The 27030-nt window shown below is 45.0% G+C and overlaps 2 protein-coding genes across 9 annotated transcripts in view; one reads left to right on the top strand and one right to left on the bottom strand.

Moving 5' to 3' along the window:
- HNRNPDL (heterogeneous nuclear ribonucleoprotein D like) overlaps positions 1 to 481 on the bottom strand; it is a 5179-nt gene extending 4698 nt beyond the window's left edge. For all 5 annotated transcript variants that reach the window (XM_036412101.2, XM_036412090.2, XM_036412119.2 and 2 more), the window contains exon 1: positions 36 to 481. In XM_036412101.2, coding sequence (XP_036267994.1) covers positions 36 to 481 — 446 coding nt within the window. The remainder of the gene's footprint in view (positions 1 to 35) is intronic.
- ENOPH1 (enolase-phosphatase 1) lies at positions 442 to 27030 on the top strand. 4 transcript variants are annotated; one of them, XM_036412154.2, is made up of 6 exons: positions 442 to 1044; positions 15899 to 16000; positions 17751 to 17953; positions 19049 to 19181; positions 20692 to 20815; positions 26524 to 27030. In XM_036412154.2, the coding sequence occupies exons 1-6, from the start codon at positions 442 to 444 to the stop codon at positions 26661 to 26663; spliced, it is 1305 nt and encodes a 434-aa protein (XP_036268047.1). In that variant the 3' UTR covers positions 26664 to 27030. The 4 variants fall into 4 exon arrangements, with proteins under 4 accessions (XP_036268047.1, XP_036268053.1, XP_036268068.1 ...); XM_036412185.2 differs by lacking the exon at positions 442 to 1044 and adding an exon at positions 1539 to 1674; XM_036412160.2 differs by lacking the exon at positions 20692 to 20815.

The raw sequence follows: 27030 nt of genomic DNA, 5'->3' as shown, positions 1-27030 counted from the left end.
AGGAAGGGGAGAAAGAGGGGAGCAGCGTGCGGTACCCGTCATCCTGCTGATTCTTGCTCGCGTTGATCTTGGATCCCTCTGCGAACTCCTCCGTGTTGCTGTACTCGTTCACGTCCTCCATGGCGGCGGCGCTGTCAGCCGGCGGGTGCTGGCGCGCAGTTCGAGTAGCGGCGGCGGCGGCGGCGGCGGAGCGTTGTATGGAGCCGGATTTAAAATGGCGGCGGAAGAGGTCCGGGCGCCGCCTGCGCCCTCCCTTTATAGCCGCCCCGCCCGCCAATCGGGAGGGCTGCTGGGCGGTGACGTGGCGCGGGCCCCGGCGCGCCCCCTGCCGGGCGGTGCCGGCAGCGAGCGAAGGGAGCAGCGGCGCCAGCTGCCGCGGCGGCCGAGGCCGCCAATGGGAGAGGCTGCGGGAGGCTAGAGTGGCGGGCGCCGAGGGGAACAATGGCGGCGGCACATGGGAGAGCCGGGGCGGGACCTCCATCGCGGCCCTCCGGTGGTGAGGAGCGAGGTCGCGGGCTCTCGGGAGGAGAGAAGCGTCGGAAGCGAAAAAACGAAGGGGCGAGAAATCCTGGGTTCACAAATTCCCGAGCAGCAGCGCCGTCGCAGGGCCGAGTTCCTCTTGCCTGGAGAGCCTTTGTCTCTGGCGTCCGGTCCAGCCCACTCCTAGCAACAGCTGTCCACCCTGCCTTCCTCCGCCCTCGGCACCCCCGCGCGGGACTGCGGCGGCGGCGGCTGCTCCCGATGAGCTCCGCAGCCGGCCTGCTCCAGGAAAAGGCGTCCTGCGCCCGGCACCGGCGGATGAGGCGGCGAGCGCGCCTGCCGTCGCCGCGCGCAAGCGTGTTGGGTCCCCGCTCCGGCTGGAACCCGCCGACAGGAAGCGGCGCGGCGGCCCCTGCGGGCAGCGGCGCCTCTTCCGCTCCTGCTACCCGGGAGGGGGCGGCGGGCCTCCCGAGCCGATCGGCCGGAACCACCGCAGTCAGACCCCCCGGGGCGCCGCGCGGCCTCTTTGGCTGGCCGAGGACGGGAAGGAGGGGCGCAGGCCCGATTAGATTACAGTAAATATGCAAACGCGGCGTGGGTGGGCGGGGGTGGAGGGGTGAGGAAGGACTAGTAGGTGTCGGAGAGGGCAGGGGGCACTCACGTCCCCGGCGCGCCACTCGCGGGCTTCCCGTCGGCACGTGCCCCGGCCTCTCCGGCTCGCCTAACCTGTCTGCGGGGAGCGCGCGCCCGCCCGCGCTCTCCGCTCCCGCGCTCGCTTTGTTCCCGCCCCCCCCCGCGAAGCCCGACTTGACGGACGGGTCGGAGGCCCTCTGGTGGCCAGTCGGCGTCGCTGCCTTGTGCTTGCCCCGCCCCCTCAGGGCCCCGCCGCCCCGCCCCTTTCAGACCCACGTGGTTCCGGCCCCGGACCGCTCCCCAGTTCAGGCCCCTCACTCGGTGGCCTGCTCCACTGTCGGTGGTGTGGGGGTGCCCTCTTCCCCCTCGGGTTCAGGCCGCACGTGGTTCGACCGCCCCGAGGTTCCCAGGGAGCTTTTCCGGAAGCCCAGGACGGTGCTGGGCGTGCAGTCGGCGCCGCCCTCCTGTCCAGCAGGCCGGTTTCCGTGGTCGCATCCGGTAGGGAGATGGTCGTGCTCTCGGTGCCAGCCGAAGTCACGGTGATCCTGTTAGATATCGAAGGTACCACCACCCCGATTGCTTTCGTGAAGGTGAGGGGCTGAAGGGAGCGGGGAAGTGTTTGTGCCTTAAAACGACTTTACAGTATTGTGGACCGTGCACCAGAGACAGGAGAGGCAGGAGAGGCGGGGTGGCTCTGCACCCACCGAGGGGTGGGAGCAGACAGGCTGCAGCCGGTCGCGGGGCTGCTTGTTCTCCCAGCACCACGTTACCCTGCCCCGTCCCTGCCCTTGGTTAAGTGCGGGTAGATGGGAAGGGATGGAGGTGGTGGCGGAAAAGGGCGGTGGAGGGAATGGTCCCTGCTCCGCCCGCCTGCGGGGCAGGTGAGCGCATTTTGCTTGATGTCACCTGGTGTGGCGGCTATTGCAGGTATCCCTGATTTCTTGTGCTTTGTCCTATAACCTACTGATTTTATTAATATTAAATATTAATCGGATGCAATATTAACTTGTTATATATTAATTCATCGGAATCAATGTCTCTTAAAGTATTTTCATCCAAAAGTATGTCCAGAAGAACATTAGGTCTATATGCTTATACTCATTATGCAAAAAAGGTTTTATTATTTAAATGCACTTTTGGGGAAGTGTTCTGTACATGTTGAACCAGCTTTATACTAAATACTAACGATTATAGAGCCTTTATATCATACACATCCACACACACATATATGCTTTGTGAGTCTTCAAGAGAGCATTTCCTAAATTTAGCAAAAATAGTTCTATCTTTTGAACTCCTTTTACATTCTTCTTCAATCTCTGAACATAGAGCTTGGAATTGGGGATTAGTCATAGTAGGTGTGTGAACTTGCGCTGTTTCCTGTGGAATATGAAAGGATACACAGTACTGTATACATGTGACTTGTACACTTGACTCATCCTCAGAAGTCTAGCTGTTCCCATTTTACTGATGGGAAACTAAGGCTCTGAGAAATTGAACAATATGCCTGGTATTTGAACCTGTATTATCTGGCTCAAAACTCATTTTCCATTACTGAACTTGATTTCTGAAAAGGAAATCAAGTTCAGAAATCAAGCAAAGACAGAACAAGCCATTCTTGTTCTGTCTTTGCTTGGCTGCTGTGTATGTTAAATGGTACTGTTAAATGAGATTAAACAATATGAAGTACCATAAAAGCATATTGTAACAAATTTCAGCTTACATTATTATAATGAGTCTTAATGTATTTGAGGGTTTGGTTCTACTCTCATTGTATACTGTGAAAGTTGAGTATTGTTAAAAATTGTCCTTGAGTCGAAACTCGTTTGGCTTAGTGGATAGAGCATCAGCCTGCGGACTGAAAGGTCCCAGGTTCGATTCTGGTCAAGGGCATGTACCTTGGTTGCCGGCACATCCCCAGTAGGGGGTGTGCAAAAGAGGCAGCTGGTTGATTATTCTCCTTGATGTTTCTAACTCTCTATCCCTCTCTCTTCCTCTCTGTAAAAAATCAATAAAATATATATATTTAAAAATTGTCCTTGAAATATCCTTAGGAAGTCAGCCTTTGGAGGCTGATTTCCATTTTCAGTGTCATTTGCAGCCTTTTTTCCTTAGGGTTGAAATAATCCCTGCTTCTTCCCTTGAGCACCAGAGAAAGTAGAGAGACTGGAGAAATGAGAGTGTCCCAGGGAATAGAACGCCCTCATTTAGTGGAATGGCAGCAGATTGCCAGCACGGGTTACGGTTATGCCTCTCTCTCTCTCTCTCTCTCTCTCTCTCTCTCTCTCTCTCTCTCTCTCTCTCTCTCCCCCCCCCCCCCCCCCCTCTCTTTCCTCTTTGTTTCTTTCTCTTTGCTGAGCAATTACAGTTGACTAAACTACATAAGATAACACTAACGGTCTAGGATCTCTTAAAGAATTCCATAGAACCCTAGTCGTTTTGGCTCAGTGGATAGATAGAACAACAGCCTACCAACTGAAGGGTCCCGGTTCCATTCCGGTCAAGGGCACATGCCTTGATTGGGGGCTCTATCCCAGTAGGGGTGTGCAGGAGGCAGTGATCAATAATTCTCTTGAATCATTTGATATTTCTCTCTCCCTCTCCCTTCCTCTATAAAATCAATAAATACACATTAAAAAAAGAAAAAAAAAGAAAAAAAAGAAAAAGAATTTTATAGAATGCTTCTAATCTGGGAAGTGGTGTTCTGTGGACAGTCTGTTGCTGGATCAGTGCATGCCTCAGCCTTTAGACTCCAGGCAACAGCACACACTTGTTTTACTTACCAGCTATTATGTCTTTTTCACTGAATCATAGAATTGTCAAATTTCTAGAGCGGAAAGGCCGGCTAGCTCAGATTGTTTGGTGAGTGTTAAAACCAGCTAATTAATTTCTTCCGTGAGTTAATCGATGCCTGTAGGAATGGCCTGTGTGAGGATCATCACAGCTTAGAGCAGAGCAGCAGTAGAACCCAGATTTCCATAGATGCTCTCAGTGCATCTGAGTCATCAAAGTCACCAGCCTTTCTCCTCACTGTAGGACATGTGCTCCTGGAATTTGTTTTGAGTTATTCACTCTGATCCTTTACAGTGGTGATCTCCCAATTTTTTTTTGATCTTGTACATCAGCAGAAATGGAACAGGCACTACCAGTCAAATTTATAAACTGTGTATCTATATTATACTATTACTAAGTTATAAAATAAATTGGAATTTAAAGATGAGATTAATAAGTATAAATAAATGTTATTTCCTTACCCCATTGATTCATTTGCATGCACTCCTTAGAGCCACTTCTTTTTTTTAAAAATATATTTTATTGATTTTGTACGGAGAAGAAGGGAAAAAGACAGAGAGTGAGAAACATCGATGAGAGAGAGTCATCGATCAGCTGCCTCTGGCACAACTCCCACTGGGGATATGCCCGCAACCAAGGTACATGCCCTTGACCGGAATCGAACCCCGGTCCCTTCAGTCCCCAAGCCGATGCTCTATCCATTGAGCCAAACCGGTTTCGGCTAGAGCCACTTCTTGATCTTTATGGGGAGATAATACTCATTTTCTAACTTTGTGCATTGCATTATTCTAATGTTTTTAGTCTGTATGCTATGAAATAACACTATCATCAGTCCCTGTGGTTATCCTCTCTGAAACCTACAACTACTGTTTGACTTTGGGGAAAATAATCTTTTGTTCCAGAAAATGGTCTATAATTTGGTGGCTTGCTTGTTGCTACCTGTTGAGTTGGAAGTAGTTATGTTCTGTGAAATCACTGAGAACGATGTTAGCAAATACTATAGAGAAAATACAAGGTTAGGTTTATTTGAGTCTCTGGTCACAACATTTCCATCAACTGATTAATACATAACCTTGTTTTATGTGTTTCTGTTATATATGTTCTTATTTTATTAACATTGAACTCATGGCCAGTGTAACTTATGCTTTAACAAAGCTTATCCAACATTTATTTTCTACATAAACACATCAGTTTTCTTGCACTTAGGAACAGTAGACAGTGCTTGGTCAATTTTAAACTGCACAATCATCAATAAAAGGCACAATATATAAAGAGTAGAGGCCCCTCGGCCTGGCCTGTGGGTATCAGTGGACCTCCGTGCTGCTGCAACCCAGCCTTACCCACCAGCTCGGCGGGCTCAGCCCACGTCGATCCCGCGGGAAGTGGCAGGTGCTGGGGAGGAGCCCGAGCCCCGGCTGGCGCTGTGCTGCTCCGGCTCATCCCGGCCCCACTGTGCCTGCTGCTGGGGACTTTCCGGCCCACTGGGGGAGTGTCCTTGGGCAGTGGCAGCATCTGGCGCCTGTCTGTCACCTGAGTGGTACTTCCGCTGTGGGAGTGCACCGACCACCAGGGGGCAGCTCCTGCATTGAGTCCTGCCCCCTGGTGGTCAGTGTGCATCGTAGCCATGGGCCACTTGTCCAGTTGCTTAGGCTTTTATATATATACCATGTTTCCCCGAAAATAAGACATCCTCCAAAAATAAGACCTACTTACAGGTTTCCTTCTGAGTGAAATATAAGGCATCCCCCCAAAAATAAGCCTCCCCAAGCTAAACATGAGATTTGGTCCACTGATTCTGAAAGAAATGGAGTCATAAGAAATTCACCAGGAAATTCAGGAATTGGATTGTTATGATGATGTTCCAGAAGATGATGACATGATTGTCATTGAATAAATGAGATACTGTAGGATTCTTGACACTGTAGGATTCACAGTTTGTCTGGTTTGTGCTGACAACTACCATACTACCGTACAGTATACAAGTAATAAATTTCCTTTATTTTCATTTAACAATAAATGTGTACCCTATTCTTCATGGAAAAATAAGACATCCCCTGAAAATAAGACCTAGTGCATCTTTGGGAGCAAAAATTAATATAAGACACTGTCTTATTTTCGGGGAAACAGGGTACTAGAAGCCCGGTGCACAAAAATTTGTGCACAGGGTGGGGGTCGGAGGTGTCCCTCAGCTCAGCCTATCCCCTCTCACAATCCGGAAGCCCTCAGGGTCTATAATTTGGTGGCTTTCTTGTTGCTACATGTTGAGTTGGAAGCTTAGGTCCTACAGCTTAGGTCCGTTCCCCATGGCCGATCAGGGGAAGGCACCACCTCCACCATCTCCTCGCTGCTGCTGCCTCTAGCCTCCCTCTGCAACCTGGCAATCGGGAAGGTGATGCCCCATCACACCTCTGCTGCTGCCACTGCCAGCCGCGCAGCTGCCTAAGCCTCGGCACCGTAGTTTGCCTGAGCCTTGGCCTGGGCAGGGGCAACCACCATCTGCAGCTTGCCTGAGCCTCAGGCAGCCGCTGTGGCTTTGTCCAGAAGGATGCAGCCTCTAACCACTTCTGCCTGCTAGCCTGATCACCCGCCAATTGCTCCCCTGCCGGCCTGATTGATGCCTAACTGCTCCCTTGCCAGCCTGATCGCCCCCAACTGCCCTCCCCCAATGGCCTGATTGCCGCCAAAGCTTTTATTAGTATAAATAATACACATGTTCAAATGTACAGATGTATCAGGCTGGAAGGGAAGGCCTATTGTGCAAGAGTAGGCCTTCCTTCCCCCGGCTGCCAATACCGGCTTCCCTCTAGCACCTGGGAGGGGCTCTCCTTGCAGCCCTGGCTTAGTCTGGAAGGATGTCTGGTCTAATTAGCATATTATGCTTTTTAAATTTTTTTATTAAGGTATTATATGTGTACATATCTTACCATTGCCCCCCCCCCATATTATGCTTTTATTATTATACTTTCTAATAAAGAGGGAATATGCTAATTGACCATCTCTCCATCACAAAGATGGCTGCACCCACAACTGAAGCCAAGTTCCCATAAGGAGCCTTAACAAGCAATCAGCAAGGACCTGAGGCTTTGCCCTCCACTGCCCCTGTGAGGCTTGACAGATGATCTCAGGCCACATTCCCTATCTGCAGGGCTTGACAGGGGACCTCAGGCCATGCCCCTCACCCTGGCACCAGGCAGGGGGACCTCAGACCACATTCCCGCCCAGCGGGGCTTGACAGGGGACCTCAAGGTGCACTTCCTGTTATGGTGCTGGGTTAGGCGACCTCAGGCTCCTCCCCCCACCCCAGAATCAGGCTGCGCCCCTGCCTGACTGGGCTTGACAGGGGACCTCAGGCCATGCCCTCCCCCCCCAGCGGGGTTTGACAGTAGACCTCAAGATGCAACCCCTGTGTTGGGTCAGGGGGACTTAGGCCATGTCCCCACCCAGTGAGGCTTGATAAGGGTGGGACTGGCCAGGTCTGGATCTAGCCCAATGGTGGGAGTGGCCAGGTCCGGGTCTTATGCTATTTTGAGGCGCATGTGGGTGGGCAGGGACTTGACTCTGGGTCCTGTGGTGAGCCCCAGATTTTGACAGGAGGAAGGTTTTCATATACATTTTATTTATTTCTTTCATATCTGACACTTGTATTATAGAGAAAGGGCAAATAGCAATATTAAATTATTTCCTCTAATTAATCCTCTTTATTTATTTATAAATATGTTTTTATTGATTTTACAGAGAGGAATTGAGAGGGATAGAGAGTTAGAAATGTTGATGAGAGAGAAACATCGACCAGCTGCCTCCTGCACACACCCCCCCCTCCCCCGGGGATGTGCCCGCAACCAAGGTATGTGCCCTTGACCAGAATCGAACCCGGGACCTTTCAGTCCGCAGATCGACGCTCTACCACTGAGCCAAACCAGTTTCGGCTAATCTTTTAATATGCATGAAATTTGTGCACTGGGCCACTAGTAGATATATAAATTCTCAGGGCATTTGCTTGAAATTTCTTGAAGCAAACAATAGAAATTCAATTGCAAAGTTCTGAGAATTCAAGAATCCCAACTCTGATGGCATTGCATTGCTAGGTCAAAGTCCTTGACCTGCCCAAACTGCAGTTTCCATTCTGCATTACCTGTACTCCTTCCTCACCTTTGCTTGTTTCAGAATGGCAGCATGCTGATAGTTGTCAAGGTTCCTAGAAAGTGCCTAGACTGGAGCAGCATCCATGTCTTTTGAAGATGCACACATACTATTCTGTCTCATTTCCAGCTCCTTCTTTCACCACCCAGTGTTTTTGGGATGGTCGTCCATTGCCACACACCCAGCTTTCAGAGCTGAACAGAAGCTTTCCACCCAGACAGTTGTGGATTCAGACCCTGAGTCTACCTCTCCTTATCTTGAAAATAAAATTTTAAAAAACCACACATCTATTTTATAACTTTCTAACAAGAGGGATAAAGTGTCTAATGTGTGAATGATGCTTAAAGGTGACAGATCAGTACAATAGCAAAGAGCTTATCCTTTTTGGGCGAGTCTGGTTTTCAGGGAGTCGGGCATCACCCTAGTTTTCTATGCAAATAGTCCCACCTGTCCTCAGGCGGGAGGTGGCAGCCCTCTAACCCAGCACTGACCGCTGGTGCCACCAATCCACATCCCAGAAGGAGCGAGCCTCAGGTGCATGAGCCAGTGACTGAAAGCGGTGCCGCCCTCGAGGGCAGGCGCAGTTGCTGTTCCCCGCCTCTCTCTTCTTGGAATTCCTCCAGAGAAGCTGGGTGAGCTGCATTCGGCCGTGCTGCTCCTCTTAGTGAGGCTGTTCCCCAAATAGGGACTCCCCATTTACCACTGCCCGCTCCCCTATGTGGGCTGGGCACTCCACCCGCACATAGCGCTCAAGCTGGATGTAGCATCCCCATCCCACTCCAGTCCTTGCCCACCGTCTCCGAGGCTGGGGCTGGGCTAAGGGGACTGGGCACCGCCATCTTGTGGCTATGGGCGCCACCATCTTTATGGTAGAGTGATGGTTAATTTGCATATTACCCTTTTATTAGATAGTGTATACATGTATACACCAGAGGCCCGGTGCATGAAATTTGTGCACTGGGGTGGGGCCCTCAGCCTGGCCTGTGCCCTCTCACAGTCCAGGACGCCCTGGTATCAGGCCTAAGCTGGAACTCCGACATCCCTCTCGCAGTCCGGGGATCTCAGTCCAGGACCTCTTGCTCCTTACTGCCCTCCTGCCATGGGGCAGGAGAGGCTCACACCACCTCCACTGAGCTCACCAGCCATGAGCCTGGCTTCTGGCTGAGCAGGGGTGGGGTTGGGGGGAGTGTGGCTCAAACAGAACCAGATAGGCCCCACCCCCTGCCCACTGGCATGGGGATCTTGGGCCAGGCTGGTTAGGAGAGGGGCTGTGGAGGTTGAGGTACTGTGGTCACACCCTGTCCAGCCTCCATGGAGGCTCTGGGACCACGCAGACCCCTCTCCCCCACCTCTGTGGAAGGAGGGGCTGCAGCACTGGGACTGGGACCCTGGGACCATGGCCTCTGGGGAAGGAGGGCCCATGTGCTGGGAGGCAACCGAGCCTATCAGGGGAAGGCGCCACCCCCATCACCCCGCCGCCGCCACCACTGCCACTGTGGGCTGCCTGCCCTCACAGTCAGCGTGGCTTTGTCTGGAAGGAGTTCTGGACCTGAGGAAGATGGCTGGTCTATTTGGTCTAATTAGCATATTACCCTTTTATTAGTATAGATATAATGATTTCAGAGAGAGGGAGGAAGAAGGAAATAGAGAAACATCAATGATGGGAGAGAATCATTGGTCAGCAGCCTACTATACATCCCATACGGGGTTGAGCCCACAACTTGGGCATGTACCCTGACCAGAAATGGAACCGTGATCTCCTGATTCATAGATAGATGCCCAACCACTGAGCCACACCAGTTGTGCTTTCTAAGTAAGCTTAGTAGATCTCTTCAATGGGGAAAATCAGGTGTAGGTATCTAACTGTTCAAACTAAAAAAAAAAAAAAGACCTGACTGATAAACTGTATTCATACTTCACTAATTTATTCTTAATCTATACCTCTTTAAAATGGAGAAAATAATAGCACTTGTTTAATAAGGTTATTATGAGAATTGAAATTCGATCATTCAAGCCGTTTATTAACCACTTAAGTGAATTTGGAGTGCTTGGTAGCAGGAGCAGTGACGAGAATTGATTAGATTCTGGTTATATTTTGAAGGTAGGACTGAATTTGCAGATGGATTGACTGGACATGGGAGTGTGAGAGAAAGAGGAGTCAAAGATGACTGATTCTCGGGTATTTGGCCTGAGCATCTGGGAAGATGGAACTACTCCTTACTCAGAAATAAGAAGTAGACACAGCCCTAGCTGGCTTGGCTTGGTGAAGAGGGTGTCAGCCCACAAACTGAAGGGTCTCAGGTTCAATTCTGGTCAAGGGCACATAATTTGGTTGCAGGCTCTATCTCCTGCCTGTTGGGACACCACTCAATGTGTCTCTGACATGCTGTTGCTGTCTTTGCCTCTCCCCCTCCCTTCCACTCTCCCCAAAAATCAATGGAAAATATTCTCAGGTGAGAATTAAAAAAAAAAAAAAAAAAAAGAAGAAGTAGAAGCAGGAGTTTGGTTTCAGACATCAAAGAGGAGATTTGGGAGTTCAGGTTCAGGGAAGGAGGTCCAAGCTAAAGCTGTGGATTTGAAGGTCATTAGCAATAATGATATTTAAAATCATGGGATCAGATGAGATCACTAAGGATTGCATATAGATAGAGAGGTGTCTGGAATAGTAAGGGCAATGTTGGCAGCTTCTATTACTACAACTATTTATATTGTTATTACTCTCTATTAAACGAGTTACAAAACTGCCAGGTGAACCCAAAGCTCTCATTTTCTTAATGCAAATCTCTTAGAGAAACCAAAACTATATTAGAAATGTCTATAGAGAATATGTTATGAGGATCCAGGGGGTTGAGTGACCTTAGTAAGCATGCGCCCATGCACTTACAAGCTGGATGGACTCAGGCATTGGAGTTTGAGTCCTGGCTTTACTTCGTAAAAGCAGTAAAATCTTTCTGAGCTTTAGCTTCTTCATCTGTTCAAAAGGGTCCCCTTGAAGGGATGGTAGTTGGATTCCAGGAGGTAAATGTCAATTCCTTCCTTTGCCCCTCCTCTGTTAGGGTCTAAGACAGTGGTTGGCAAACACATTAGTCAACAGAACCAAATATCAACAGTACAACGATTGAAATTTCTCTTGAGAGCCAATTTTTTTAAACTTAAACTTCTTCTAATGCCACTTCTTCAAAATAGACTCGCCCAGGCTGTGGTATTTTGTGGAAGAGCCACACTCAAGGGGCCAAAGAGTTGCATGTGGCTCACGAGCCACAGTTTGCCGACCACAGACAAGTCTAGGACTCTGGGCCGATCAGGTTTTCCTCTCTGGAACATGAGATACTAATATTTTGTCTCCTCAGCTTTTTTTATTTTATTTTATTTTTATTAAATTATTATCTGTGTACATATTTTAACATTACCCCCCCTCCCATACATACCCTACCTCCCCAGAGTTTTGTGTCCATTGGTTGTACTTATATGCATGTATACAAGTCCTTTGGTTGATCTCTTATCTCCCCCAGATCTCCCTACTCTCCCTGCTGTAATCTTACAGTATGCTTGTTGCTTTACTGTCTTTATATCTGACTTTTGGTTTGTCAGTTTATAATGTTCTTTATTATCCATGAATGAGTGAAGCCATGTGGTATTTCTCTTTCATTGACTGGCTTATTTCACTCAGCATGATGTTCTCTAGTTCTATCCAGGTTGCTGCAAATGATGAGAATTCCTTCTTTTTTATGGCAGCATAGTATTCCATTGTGTAGATGTACCATAGTTTTTTGATCCAATCATCGCTGACGGGCACCTAGGCTGTTTCCAGATTCTAGCTATTGTAGATTGTGCTGCTATGAACATAGGGGTGCATATATTCTTCTCAGCTTTTTTTTTTTTTTTTTAAACCTTACCCAAGGAGATTTTTTTTACATTGATATCTAGAGGAAGTGGGATGGAGGAGAGGGGGACAGACAGACACGAGAGACACACTGATTGGTTGCCTCCCCCATAGGCCCCTACTGGAGCTGGAGAATCTGCAACCAAGTTAAGTGCCCTTGACCGGAATGGATCCTGCAGCACTTTCATCTGTGGACAATCTCTAACCACTGAGAAAATCAGCTTCTTTTTAAAATCTATCCCAGCACTACTCCTTTATAATTATAATCTTCCCTTGTGCAATGTGATTCATTACAATTAATTAGATCATTGTTGATTGTTCTTTAATTACAGTTTAATATCCTTAATGGGATTTAGAAGATGCTGTTGTCTTATCAGCAACACATTTATTCATTTTTTAATGCAAATAATGAAATCTAATGGTTTTTCCTAAAGGCTTCAGCTTTCAAAAGGATATGGGTATGTCCCTGATTACTTCATGAAGGTAGGGCCATTTCATTTTGCATTAGAGTTTCATTCATATGTTAGAGTTTCTGTTCATATTAATAAGTATAATTTCAGTACATTAATATTCAACAGCTTTATAATCTTTTAGAGTATGAATATATCCATTTATTCTCTAGCTGGTAAAGATTTAGGTTGTTTTCAGTTATTTTGCAATTATACCCAGTGCTGCAATAAACATTTTTTCCCTTTCCTCTTTTTTTTTTTTTTTTTTTTAATATATTTTATTGATTTTTCACAGAGAGGAAGAGAGAGGGATAGAGAGTTAGAAACATCGATGAGAGAGAATCGTCGATCAGCTGCCTCTTGCACACCCCCCACTGGGGATGTGCCCGCAACCAAGGTACATGCCCTTGCCCGGAATCGAACCCGGGACCTTTCAGTCCACAGGCCGACGCTTTATCCACTGAGCCAAACCGGTCCCTGTCCCTTTCCTCTTTGTGTGCACATGTGTTAGTTTCCCTAGCCAGGAGAGAAATGGCTTGGATATCTTCAATTTTAATGCATCTTCTCAGATGACATTCTCAAGTGGGGGCCACTTTGCAGCCCTACCCCAGTGTGTGAGTGGAGGAGAGACATTCAGTAGAAAAAGGAAGGGCTAAGGCTGGGAAAATTAACTAATTTAAAGAAAATCAGAAATATATCAGTAGGGTAAAAGGAATCTCTTGGAAAAGAAAGCTGTCAATCTTAGCTCTTCATTTTTCTTCTTTTAGATTAAGAATGAGTTTTCATTGAGCTTAAACAAGGCTTTTCTGACAAGTATGCTGAAAAATTTGATGAATGATTCATTACTTACCAAAGGAGAATAAGCAAAATTGAATGATTTCTTTATTTTTTCTAGGGCAGGTGAAATTTGAATAACGTATTATGAAGAGAGATAAGCATTTCAGTCCTACCATTTAAAAAAAAAGCCATTAATAACCTTCTTGTGTTATGTATTTTCATTTGGGATTGTAGTTTAGTTTGAACGTGGGTCTTCTGGGAAATATTAAACCATTCTAATTATGTAGCCAATCTTTCTACGAGCCAGGGTAACGCTATGCATACTAAAAAACAACAACAACAAACTTATAGTTTTGTTCACATGGATCTTTTAACTATGTCCTAATCATATCATCCCTCAGTTTCCCGCCAGTTTCTTTCACCTATTTTGTCCTTGTTCACTGTCTTGTTATAATATTTAGGAACATGTAATGGCCCAGAAACCTGTAACAAGGAAGAGGTCCACGGGAAGAGGGAGATCGGTGGTTTTAAGATGTTCCCCACATCCCACAAAGCTGTGCTGAGGGCCAGTCCTGATTCATACTAATCGGAAGAGGGAGGTGGGTGCTGTGTTTGGCACAGGCAGCAGCATCAGGAATTGGAGCCCATTCTTACTGCATTTAGTGAGCCCTCTTTTAAGAGAATAGGATCACTTATCTTCAGGGCCTTTTGCACACCTTGAATGGTCTGGGAACATTTGAAAACCCTTGTCTTTTATCTCTGGCTTATACACTCCGTAGGTGAGGTGACTCTATCAAGAACCTTTCCCTCACCCACCATTTCCTCTGTTTGGAACATACTGTCCTCTGATCTTCTCTGGGTTAATCCTATTCACTTTGTGGTTCTCAGACTTTTTGTTTTCAGGTTTCCTTTTTTCTTCAAGACTACTGAGGAACCAAAGAACTTTTATTTATATGGATTATATTGATCAGTATTTACCATATTAGAAATTAACACTGAGTAATTTAAAAATATTCATTCATTTTAAACAACAATACTTTGTTCATATAAATAATAAATTTTTCACAAAATAATTTTTTTGTTTTGGAAAATATGTTTAGAAGAGGCATTGTTTCACATTTTTTGCATGCTTCTTCAATGCCAGCTATTGAAGACAGCTAGATTATCTGCATAGGGTCTCTTGTGATATCACACATTATCTAGCCCCTGGAAAATTATATTCACTCCTGAAGAGATGAAACTGAAAAAGGCTGATAACCACTAAGTATTCTCATGAAAAGATTTTGACCCTAGAGGACCCCTAAAAAGATCTCTTTCTGCTCCTTGTGATTAGAGATTATGTGTGGTTTTTGTTTCCCATTATATTTTCAGCTCTTACACAAGGCCTGCCCTGTATTGGACATTGAGTTAATGTTTGAATAAACAAATGAGTGAATGAATTTGGATTAACAGACTTCTTGAATTCAACTTGATTGTGGATTTCTCTTAAAATATAAGACCTTGCCCTGACAAGTTTGGCTCAGAGGCTAGAGTGTCGGCCTGTGGACTGAAGGGTCGCAAGTCCGATTACGATTAGCAGCATGTACCTTGATTGTGGGCACATCCCCAGTAGGGGGTGTGCAGGAGTCAACTGATCAATGTTTCTCTCTCATCGATGTTTCTAACTCTCTATCCCTCTCCCTTCCTCTCTGTAAAAAAACAATAAAATATATTTTTTTAAAAATGTAAGGCCTTCTCTGAATTATGTTCTTGGGGCCTATACTCATGGCATGTTATTCTAGGCTCTGGCTATTCCTAAGACTGTTGCAGTGCCATTACTCTCTGGATCATCCACATAGCATTCTGCTTGTACTCTGTCTTACCCATTGTACCCCATTATAATTCTTTGTTTACCTGCCACCTCCCACCCTCAGATTCTTAAACTTACTGAGAATAGGAACTGTGACTCGTTTATCTTTTGAATCCTTTTCTTCATGCCCAACTCTGGGACTAGCATATCTTGGCATATAGTAGACACTAAAGCAATTGCTGAAAGTGGCACATTTTATTTGAAAAGATACATATGCTACAATTGCAAGTAAGTAAAAATTTTGACCCAAGAGAGATCATATTCCCAGTGCACAAATTACTGACTATTTCTGAATTGTTTTGCACATCCCTTTCTTATAGGGTATTCTGTTAAGTAGTCTGATTACCAAGAATCATGGTGCTCAGGTGTTGTCATGCATGGACACTTTTCAGCAGATATTTGAGTTATATATGTTTGCCGAGTACTGTGGTGTGTATTGAGGTTAGAGCTGTAAACAACATATACTTGATCCCTGCCCTAGGACATATGGTCTAGCAATCTGTTCTGGAGTCAGCAGACTTTTTCTGTGAAGGGCTGAATGGTAAATGTTTAGACTTTGTGGGGAATATGGTCTTGGCTATAAATACTCACCTCTGCCGTTGTGGCCCCAAAGTAGCCCCAGACACTACGTAAACATGGAAGTGGCTATGTTCCAGTGAACTTCATATACAAAGCAAGATGTAGAACAGATGTGGGCTAGTGGCCATGGTTTACTGATTCTTGATCTCTTTATTTGTTTATTGGTCTATGTCTCTCACTCATATATCCACAACTGAACATTTCATGTTTTCAGTGGCTTATTTGCTACAGTTTGCTAAGGTGAGATTGTTGAAGAACTTCATCTCATGGCAAATTACTAAAGCTAATAGTTGTTATTTCCTTTTACTCTCTTACCAGGACATTTTATTTCCTTACATCAAAGAAAATGTTAAAGAGTATTTGCAGACACATTGGGAAGAAGAAGAATGCCAGCAGGATGTCAGTCTTTTGAGGAAACAGGTTGGGACATTCTATTCCATTGCTTCCACATTCCCAAGTATTTAGAAATAAAGATGCTTAGAGACTCATGCTCAAGCCCTTCCTGGGTGGAATGCAAAAGGTTTTACACTGTCTTTTCACATTGTTCATGAATGTCTCTGAGAGAGAGAGCACCTCGTCACCTCATTCTCTACTCTCTTCTGCCTCCTGGCATGAACCCCGCTGAGCCCTGCACAGTGCTTGCGGGCCCTGATATCTACACACCGCCTCCAGACCTCTTACCCCAGCTCGCACTTGGCTCAGTCCTCATATCTGCCTCTCTCTTGTGCTCTGTTCTCTGTTCAGTTTTCAGTCTGTATTTTTCCCTTACAAACTGTGTGCCATGGCACTCGTTTTTTTCTTAATTAAAATTGCTTCAGTGGCAAAGATCTTACCTACTGTGCAGAGCTAACTCTGTGGCACTTACTTTCTAGTTAATTTTCTACTTTGAACAATGTAGAATGCACTCTGAAGTTTTTAAGGTTATTAGTTAGGATTGGAAATATAATCATATTCTTTGGGACATGGGTATTTGAGTTTGTTAGATTTTCTAGATAACTCCAGGTCAGCCTGAAACACCTCCCCTTACCTTTTTTGTTGTCTCAACTCCTGTTGAAACATACGTACATTTCCTCGCTGTAGGATATATATCATCAAGTCCTTACAGGTTGGACATGGGTGTTATCACATTGTCAGTGATTCAAATAGCTGTTTGAGTTTTGCAAGATGTGACAGATGGCAGGAAACTGAATATGAAGCAACCCTAGGCATTATTTCACTAGCTTCTTTTCATTGAATTCCAGGCATGAACTGATTTAAAGGTTTTCTTGTATGTGTGTTCCTCCCCCACCCCACTTAGTTACAATGCAAAGAAAATGATCAGATTTCATTGAATCTTAGTTTGTTGATCCTAGTAAATGAATCAACAAACTAGGTCTTAACTGTATCATTTTATCATGTCCTCTCTTTCTTCTTACATACATGCCTCTCAGTTTAAATTTTCGCTTTAGCAATATAGGAAAGATCATGTAAATTATTAATTATAATCCACTAGAGCCTCGGTACATGAAAATTCATGCACTGGAGGGGGATCGCTCAGGCCAGCCTGCCCCCTCTCACAGTCTGGGAGCCATCAGGGGTGGGAGGCTACCCAGTGATCAGGGGAAGGCGACGCCCCCATCACACCTGCTGCTGCCACTGCCAGCAGCACAAGCCTTGGCCAGTCCTGGTTACCTTAGCCTCGGGCAGCCACTATCCGAGGCTTGGCTGTGCCTTGGGCCAGCCCTGAGGGGCTGGAGGGCTGCGGGGTCTGGGGGAACTCCTCTGGATCAGGCCTGTGAAGCAGCCGGATCCACTTGCAGATGGGCCTGGCTGTGCCACATGCCTGCCACCCCGACAAAGCTGCGGGGACTGGGCACCACCATCTCGTAGCTGTGGGTGCTGCCATCTTTGAGGGCATGACAGTCAATTAGCATATTCCTTATTGGCTGTGGGCGCTGCCATCTTTATGAGAGTGTGAGAGCCAATTACATATTCCCTCTTTATTAAATAGGATTTCTTTTGGGAATCATTCAGATCAGCACCAAAAAATGTAGGATACTTTAATTTGTAACAGTGCTTGGTGCTAAAGGTAGTTGGAAAAAATCAGTCAGCTTGGTTTTCAGGTCTAATTTTAAGTACTCTTTTTTTTCGAATAAGTAAGAAACAAATTCATGTTGTTTATGACTTGAAGGCTGAAGAAGACTGCCACCTGGATGGGGCTGTTCCGATCCCTGCTGCATCTGAGAACGGAGCAGATGACTCGCAACTGATGATCCAGGCCGTGGTGGATAACGTGTGCTGGCAGATGTCTCTAGACCGAAAGACTACGGCACTGAAACAGCTGCAGGGCCACATGTGGAGGGCAGCGTTCACAGCAGGGCATGTGAAAGCAGAGTATGTAGCTGCTCATGGGACTCTGAACATTTTATCAGCCCCAAAACCAAATACATCTTCCACTAGTCCTTTTCTCCAGTGTTGCATGATTAGTAAAATAGATAAAATAAAATTCTTTTAATTCTAACAAGTGAGTGTTTTGTTTTTTCAAAGCTGGGATAAATCCTCCAAACCTGATGTTTGGCTTGGTGTGATGGTTGAAGGACTTTTAATCCCACTTTGAAAATAGCTTCCTAGGAAATGGTGACTTTCTTGAACTAAGTCAGATCTGATCCTTTGCTGAGCTGCTTCCCAGGACCATTGGATGATCTGTTTTCTGTTCTGTTAGAGAAGTAAGAATTCTGTAAAATTCTGTGCCCCGTTGCTTTGGGGGTTACTCAGTGTCAGCAGTGCCACTCATTTCTGTGCTCTTTTGAGCAATTTCCACAGACTCTTTGTCTTGATTGTGGAGTTCCTGAGAACACTCCTGCTAAAGAAGTCCTGTGTTGCTGAAAATTTTTTAATAAGATACTGCCATATTTTAGACTGTTCCCTGATATAAACCCTAAGAGCCAAGACTGTTTCCAGCTGCCTATGTTTGTTTTGTTTTTTTGCAAATGAGATGCCATTCCTTTATATACTTTACAAGGGGCTTTCACCTTTTTTAAAATATACATATATTTTTTTAATTTCAGAGAGGAAGGGAGAAGGAAAGATAGAAACATCAATGATGAGAGAAAATTATTGATAGGCTACCTCCTGTACACCCTATACTGGGGATCAAGCCTGCAATCTGGGCGTGTGCCCTGACCGGGAATCAAACCATGACATCCTGGTTCATAAGTCGGTGCTCAACCACTGACATACCAGCCAGGCTGTAATCACTTTTGATTATCATAATGGGGCTGTCAAAAACTATTTTTCTCTCCACCCAAATTATTGCTTCTGATCTGTGTGATCCTGGAACTCCGTGACATACTTACTAAATCTGCAGATGGAGTCCCTTCTCGTGATGACCATTTGGGCACAAAGAGAGAAACTTGTGACAACTATTTTGACTGGTTTTCATCTGGCAACATAATGTATTCCTGCATTTTAACTTGATTTTCTGTCTAGGTTCTTTGAAGATGTAATTCCAGCAGTGAGGAAGTGGAGAGAGGCTGGAATGAAGGTGTATATTTATTCTTCAGGGAGTGTAGAAGCACAGAAACTATTATTTGGGCATTCTACAGAGGGAGATATTCTTGAGGTAGGTTACATCATAACTTTGTTCTTTGACATTATCAAAGCATGAAATAATGATTTTTAAAGGAATATGGTACAGTTATAAGCTAAATCATTATTCAGATAAGTGTGTGTGTGTGTGTGTGTGTGTGTGTGTGTATGTATGTGTGTATGTGTGTATGTGTGTGTGTATATATATATATATATATATATATATATATAGCCAAGCACATTGTAAGGGGAAGTGGAAAAACTGGGGAATACATTATAAGCAAGAGTGAACTGTTTCTATGTTAACCAGTCTTTATATCAAAGGTTCTTAAGCTTTGTTGCATAAGGATCACCTGGGGGGTGGGGAGAATCTGTTAAAAATATAGATCCCTCTGGGCCCTGCTTCCAAGCAAATCTGAACCAGCAGGCCTGGGGCGGGGAGTCAGAAGTCTGCATTTTTACACTTTCACCCTCAGTGGTTCTGTGACAGTGGTACTAGAACCATATACAAAATACAGCTAACAAGGCATAAGCTCTAGCTTGTAAATCAGCTATCCTGCCAGTATTAGGAAGTTCTCAACTGAAAGGAAACTAATGACATGCTTCTTTTGGTTGTTTAAAGTAGAGCAGGTAAAATGTAAAATAGTGGTACTTGCCACTATCCAGAAAACAAAAACAAAAAACAGACTTCTTGAATGGAGCAGAGTACAAGGTGGATTGATTGTTTCTGGTACTTTGGAGAGACAGATTTTACTTTAGCAGAGCCAGCATTCTTATGTAAGAGAGCTGGGTACATCATTAAACAATTAAAAGTTAAGGCCACCTATTAAATTTCTTGTTCATGAAAAAATTCTTGTTAGCCCCTCTGTTCTAGCATCCTATGCCCCCTGGGGAACAGGGTGGTCATTGGAAGGGATTCACTTAAGGGATTCAAAAAGAAATGCTAATTCAATATACACTGACCTCAGTGATACACAATAGGTCGCTCAGCTACCTAGTTTTAAAATAAATAATTATTTAGCAGCAAGGATATATATTAGTTCTTGGGTAGAATTTCAGAATGTTTTAATCAGAAAATGAAAGTAGAGTAACAACTTATTAATGAGGTAGGATAAAGAAATTTGTTCATTCTGGGGTCAAAAGGAGTGAAACTTTCGTCAGCAGTGAAACTCACTGTGTAGTAAGTTTGAGTACAAATAGTATTTTAAGGGTAGAAAGTAGGTCATGTATATTTTAAAAGATTTTGTATAAAAAATCAAGAAAAACAAGAAAATCAATAAAAAAGAAAGAAAAGCAAGTAGATTGTAAATTGACCTTATATATGTTGAATTGGTAGTTTTCTCCTTTCAAATGTTTACTGCTATAAAATCTTTGAATGTACTTTTTGTAGTCATCTCCAAGTTCTCTTGTACGTAGATTTTCAGTTATATATTGAGTGAATGAAATCACTGTGATTGTATATTTCAGAGATAAGGGATAGAGACAAAGTGGTCCAGGTTACTAGTATGTTTGCAGCATCAGTATTTCCCCTTCTCTTTTTTCAGCTTGTTGATGGTCACTTTGATACCAAGATTGGACACAAAGTAGAGAGTGAGAGTTATCGAAAGATTGCAGACAGCATTGGGTGCTCAACCAACAACATCTTGTTTCTGACAGACGTTACTCTGGGTAAGGAATCTGACTTCTTACTCCAGGATGGGAGCTGAGCTCAGCCCTGCAAGCACATTGCCTCTTCAAAGAAAGTTTAAGTGTGGACCTTTGAAAAGTGAAAGTTTTATAAAAAGAAACAATGAACCAGCCAACTCATCTTTCTCTCCATTTACACCTCCTTAGGAGTTGTGTGTGGGGAAGTGGCATTAGAAAGACTTAATTTCTCTCATTTCAACTCCTTGTCCTTAACCATCTGTACTTACACAGGTGAGATGGGAAATTAAGAAAGGACTTACAGGGTATCATTGTGGAAACGAGCATGCAGGCAAGAACATGATGGTAGGTGCATGGCTAGGTAAGGATAATAAGGTCACAGTGCATCTGCATCAAACATATTAACAGCAGTGAGATCACATACACACACTGAGCCGATAAAAGAGAAAAAGAGAACTCTAGTTTGAGTGACTTTGCCTTACAGTCATTCGATTGGTGCCCTGCCCTGGCGAAAGTAGGAGCCCCATCCCCGCCTTCCTGGGGACTGTCTCAGTCCCCCAGGCCTTCCAGATTCACTTGTTTAAAGACAGCATTTTCTTTACGCAGCCTGGCCCTCTTTATTTTAAACTAGGGGCCTAGTGTACAAATTCATGCACCTTAAAAGGAACTGTAGGCCACAAGGCTGCAGTGGGCACAGGGGTGGGTCTCAGCCCATCATCCACAATCCCGCCCAGCCCCTTCTGCCTCGGTCCCTGGTCCCCTGTCTGCCAGCAGCTCTGCTCCTGCCATCACCGCTCCACACACTGAGAACACCAGCTCCACTTTCACCCGCTGACAGCACAGAGATTGGAGCAGGTGCCAGCAGCCAGTGTGAGTGGTGCCTGCTGCCCATCACTGCTAAGGAGCAGGGGGAGGTGGAGAAGCCCTCAGAGGTGATTGGGGCTGGCAGTGGGTGCGAGTGGTGGCTCCAGCAGCAGCTGCAAGCCCAGCCCAGAGGAACTACAGCATGTGGGAGCAAAGAATTTTCAGTAACCCCCAGAGGCTCATCCTGATGACAGCAACCAGCGCCCTGCCTTGGTCTGGTGCCCCCATTCACCTGCTCCACCATCCTGCTGCAGCCAATGCCCACCATGTTTCCCACTCTGCTGCCTACTGCCAACGCCTAGATATAATAGATAGAACATTAGCAGATGCATGATTACTTTAAGGATTGAATGCACAAAACAATGTTTACTGTTCTTCATTGGCAATTTAAGTGATTTCAGGAGTAGTTTTGACCAAATGTAAAATATGTACTCAAGTATCTGTGTAAGACTGTGAGTCCTCTATGAAATTATAGAGGGAAGTGGTAGCCAATAAGGAAACAGGAAGCAGCAGGCAAGGGAGGGGGGTGTGCGGTGGGAGGGGGGAGAGGAGGAGTGGAGTCCCTGCTGTTCTTACTTGAAAGCCCCTGGTTGGTGAGGCTTTCCCACACTCCCCACCCTTGATTTTTGTGGTTATTTGTGAAAAGCCACCGCCAGCGTGGCTTTTGGGTTCAGAGGCTTGGAAAAAGAGCTGACGTGTAAATTAAAACACAAGAAATAATAATTTGAAATTATGGGGGGAAGCCAGGGAAAACCTAACTAGTAGTAGTCAAATTCCACTGAGTCTCCTTTCCCAGCTGCTTTTATTTACTAGAAACACAATTGACTTTTAGGAATGCAAACGGACATATCAATGGTAATGTTTAGTAAACAGTAAGATTATCAGTTTGTGAGGAGTTTGCTTTAGGCCATTCAGTTAGCAGCAGGTAATAAGATGAAAATATTCACACTATGAATATCAAAGGAGCCCAGGTCAGCCTTCTGATGGACTTCTTGCATTTATATTAATCATTGTTGATCTTGGTTTCTCCTTAGAGTCCTGCCTTAGAGCCCCAGGGGCTACCTTAGGTGTGTTTATTTTTATTTTTTATTTATTTTTTAAAATATATTTTATTAATTTTTCACAGAGAGGAAGGGAGAGAGATAGCCAGAAACGTCGATGAGAGAGAAGATGAGAGAGAAACATCGACCAGCTGCCTCCTGCACACCCCCTACTGGGGATGTGCCCGCAACCAAGGTACATGCCCTTGACCGGAATCGAACCTGGGACCCTTCAGTCAGACCGACGCTCTACCACTGAGCCAAACCGGCTTCGGCTACCTTAGGTGTGTTTATAATCACACTTGTATTTGAAGGTAGTTCTATATATTTATGTTTCTTCCACTCACCTTGGGTTGTAAGTTTCACACTCTGTTTACCCCAGAGCAGGGCTTTGTGCATTGCGCAGCTGCTCCAGCACCCGCCTCCTGCTGGAGAAGGTGGTTGGGGGAGAGGCAGAGGGCAGGGGGGTGCTCTCTTGCCTAGTCAGCTCTGTGTGGCTCCTGGGCCCCTTGGGGGCTGCTTCAGCACCTAGAGGCAATATTCCTCCCTTTATCCCTCTGTCTGTGTCCCAGACTAAAGCCACCCAAGCACTAGGACTTTCAGAGATGGGGCCCAAAGGCAAATCAAGGCTGCTGGCAAGGACATCTTACCTGTGGTAGTGTGTATTTTTTCTACTGCTGACCCTTGACCTTTTGGTCTCTTGTGTTAGGGAAGAGTTGTAGTTATATAACACATGCACGAATTTGCTAAGTGATTTTGGAAATAATCTTAACCAGCGTAGCGCATCTAGAATCTAGATGCCTTGAAGAAACTGAAATGTGTCTTTGGAAAAAGGGGTAAAACAGGCTTAATTTCACCTGACATACCAAAGATATTCAGTAATTGTTATTATCTTTGTTAAATTTCATGCCTTGGTGCATCTAGACTGGATTTTTTTTTTACCTAGTTAGACAGTATTTAGTGGGGATCAGCTGCTGTCCTGGCTTAGCTCAGCTTCAGAGTATAAGGGTTTCTACAAATGGTGTCTCATTTTCCCACATCTTGGAAAGCTTTACATTGGCATGAAGTGAGACAGACAGATGCATGGACACACTGCTTTAGGGTTCATGGTGTAACTAGGTAGCCAGGCCACTTAAATGTGCTGTCAACAAACATTTCACCTGGTCTTTGAACTGTAAATGTTGGCGCTTCAAAGCTACAATGTACCCTCTTCCTTGAATGATTTTTGGGGACTTTGAGTGGTGGAGTAGGGAGGTCACTTTGTTGTCCATATAGGTTAGGGATGCGCCAGCAGTTTTTGTGAGGAATGATAATTTCACTCCTTATTGAAAGAAGACAGACAGGCCTTGTCCTAGTGAAGTTTGTCTGGTTTAATCTGTGAATTGCTTTTCTTTGATCATTCACATAAAGAGGGCTATTGAAGATGAAAATTTGTGGTTTGTCCTCTATTTAATTTTCTTAGGACTTTGAATGGTTAAGTTTCTGCGGGCTTAGAATTAGGGATCTGATTTGTGGCTGGGGCTCTCCGTAAAGTCAGCCGGTCCAAGCATTCTGTGACCCCCAGACCCAATATTTCTCTCCTATCCTCCACCTTTTGGTTACTCTTAATAATTACAGCCCCTGCCCTAAGATCACTTACAGTTTTTCATAGTTTTGTTTTCAGCTACATTTTTTTTTTTTGTCTAGTTGCCATCGTAGTACATCTATAATTTCAGGTCTTCCTTTTTCCCTTAGCCCACATGTGTCAAACACAAGGCCCGCGGGCCAAATCCGTCCCACCAGGCCTTGCAATGTGGCCCGCACCGCGCTGTCATCACTGCACTCCGCTGCGTTTCCATCACAATGACAGTTTATGACTGTTCAGTAAACCATTCGGCCCGCGATTTAGGCTGGATTTTAGATTTTGGCCCCTTCTCTGATTGAGTTCGACACCCCTACCTTAGCCATTTCCTTTCCTTAGGGTGCAGTCCCCAAAATTATTCTTATTCTTTTTACAGACAAGAGATGATCCCCAGGTTGGCCTCAGGTTGGCCTCACAATGAAATTGATTCCCTCTCAGTCCTCCACAAAGAGGTTTTATTCTGCCCCTAGGCTTCTGCCAGCCCCACACCCGGTAGTAGAGCCAGAACTGGGCCCATCTGTAGCTGGGATGGGGCCAGGCAGCTGGCTGTCTGCCTCATTCTTGTCTATTATCTCTGATCCTGTGTTTTGGTATCATATGCCCAGTCTTTTATTGCCAAGGCAGAGAGGTGGACTAAGTGATATCCCGAATAATACCCAAGCATAAAAGAGAATTGAGCCAAGGCCTGTGTTTCTCAGTGGTTAGAGCGCCAGCCTAGGCACACAAGGGTTGCAGATTTGATTTCCACTCAAGAGCGTGTACCAGGGTTTCAGGTTCAATCCCCTTCCCTAGTTGGAGCATGTGTAGGAGGAAGCCAATTGAGGTGTCTCTCATACATCAACGTTTCTCTCTCTTTCTCCTCTCCTTCCCTCCCTCCCTTTCCTTCTCTCTCTTTTCCACTCCCTTTAATCCATTCAGATGTTGCAACTGTTTTCCAAAGATAAACAACTGAGGTGTTTTTTTAATTCTCACCCAAGGACATGCTTATGTGTGAATGTGTTTGTGTGTGTAATTTTAAGTTGATTCTAGAGAGAGAGGAAGGAAGAGAAGCATCGATGTGAGAGAGAAACATCAGTTATCGCCCTCACCCATAGGCACCCTGACCTGGGATTGAATCCGCAACCTAGCTATGTGCCCTCACCAGGAACTGAACCTGCAGTCTTTTGGCGTATGGGACAGCACTCCAAACAACTGAGCCACCCGACCAGGGCCTATAGCTACCCTGGTTTTAGAGCACAGACCACAGAGTCGGAGTAACAATTTCAAACTTTAGTTCTACCTCCCTAGCTCTCAGTTTCCATATCTGTAGAAAGGGTTAGTAATACTAATGACCTCAAGCCTGTTGTGAAGATTTAGATGAAGGTGGGAGCCTTGTTTTGTTCTGTTTCTAGAATAGGACCTGGTACCTGGTAGGTACTAAATTTACATATTAGCTGTTATCTTTCAGATGGGAGATACGTAACCCAAAGCATTTTAGAGATATTCCCTGCAATGTCTAGTTTTGCTTTACTAATCCTGTTCTTATTTCTACCCACTATGCAGTCACAGATCACAATCTATTGAGGGAGGGAAGTGACAACAGATAATAACTGTCACCTTTTGTTGTTGCAATAGAGCTAAATACAGGGTGTTGAAGGAACACATAAGTTGCTCTTAATAGCGCTCTGGAATATGAGTTAATTAAATTGAATTATAAAGACTAGGAATTTGCCCTACAGAAAAGATGGGTGTTTTAGTCAGGAGTTGTGATACTTTTGGGCTCTGATTGTGAGAGCCCAGATTTCAGCCTTATTCGTCCTAGATTTCTGTTCTTCTCATTTCTTCTTAATTGGTATTTTCCCTGCCAGGCTGCGCTTCGGGGATACAGCTCAGTTCTCTGTAGGACTAATGGGAGGGAGTGGAACAAAGGTGTGGACAGAACATGGCTCTGTCCTTCTGCATTCACATGTACTTAATAAAACTCAGAGGTCTGGATAGTTGCCATTGTAGCCTGTCATGTATAATTATTTATTAAAATTTTTTATTACAGAAAAATTGAAATGATGTAAAAGAGAATAATATAGTCAGCACCTATGTACCCTTCTAGCTTCAGACATTATCAGATCAGGGTCAAACTTGTTTTTCATATTTCCACATCACCCTGATTACTTTGAAGCACATCTCAGATCATATTTTTAAGTTTCTGGCATTCATTTTGATTTTCACAGAGGCCAGTGCTGCTGAGGACGCAGATGTACATGTAGCTGTGGTGGTGAGACCTGGCAATGCAGGGCTAACAGACGATGAAAAGACTTACTACAGCCTCATTACGTCCTTCAGTGACCTGAACCTGCCTTCCTCCACGTAGAGGCTATCTGAGGAAGACCAGCCGTCTCCACAGAGTCGCCCCTGTAGACTAGTTTTTTCCTAGTGGTACAAGTAACTTCCTTTAAACATACATATAAACACACGTATGTATGCATGAAAGTATATATGTGTGTGTTCAAGTTCTCTTCGTAGGCACACAAGTTTGGGGGGAAATCTCAGTTCAGTGAAAAGGAAACTAATTTAAAGATGCTTTGTATATAGAAATGGTTTGAAACCGCAACTCTCACCCTTATTGAGGGTAAAATGTAGTTGATAGAAGAAATTACTACAATGCAGATTATGGTTATCACATTATGGACCAAAATGGAAAGATAGGTTTGAGAAGTTATTCAGAAGCTTTGGTATTT

The sequence above is a fragment of the Pipistrellus kuhlii genome, unplaced genomic scaffold, assembly GCF_014108245.1.
Source record: "Pipistrellus kuhlii isolate mPipKuh1 unplaced genomic scaffold, mPipKuh1.p scaffold_m20_p_1, whole genome shotgun sequence".
Classification (NCBI taxonomy): Eukaryota; Metazoa; Chordata; class Mammalia; order Chiroptera; family Vespertilionidae; genus Pipistrellus; species Pipistrellus kuhlii.
Note: the sequence above shows the minus strand (reverse complement) of the source record. Positions and strands in the feature narration are given on the sequence as shown.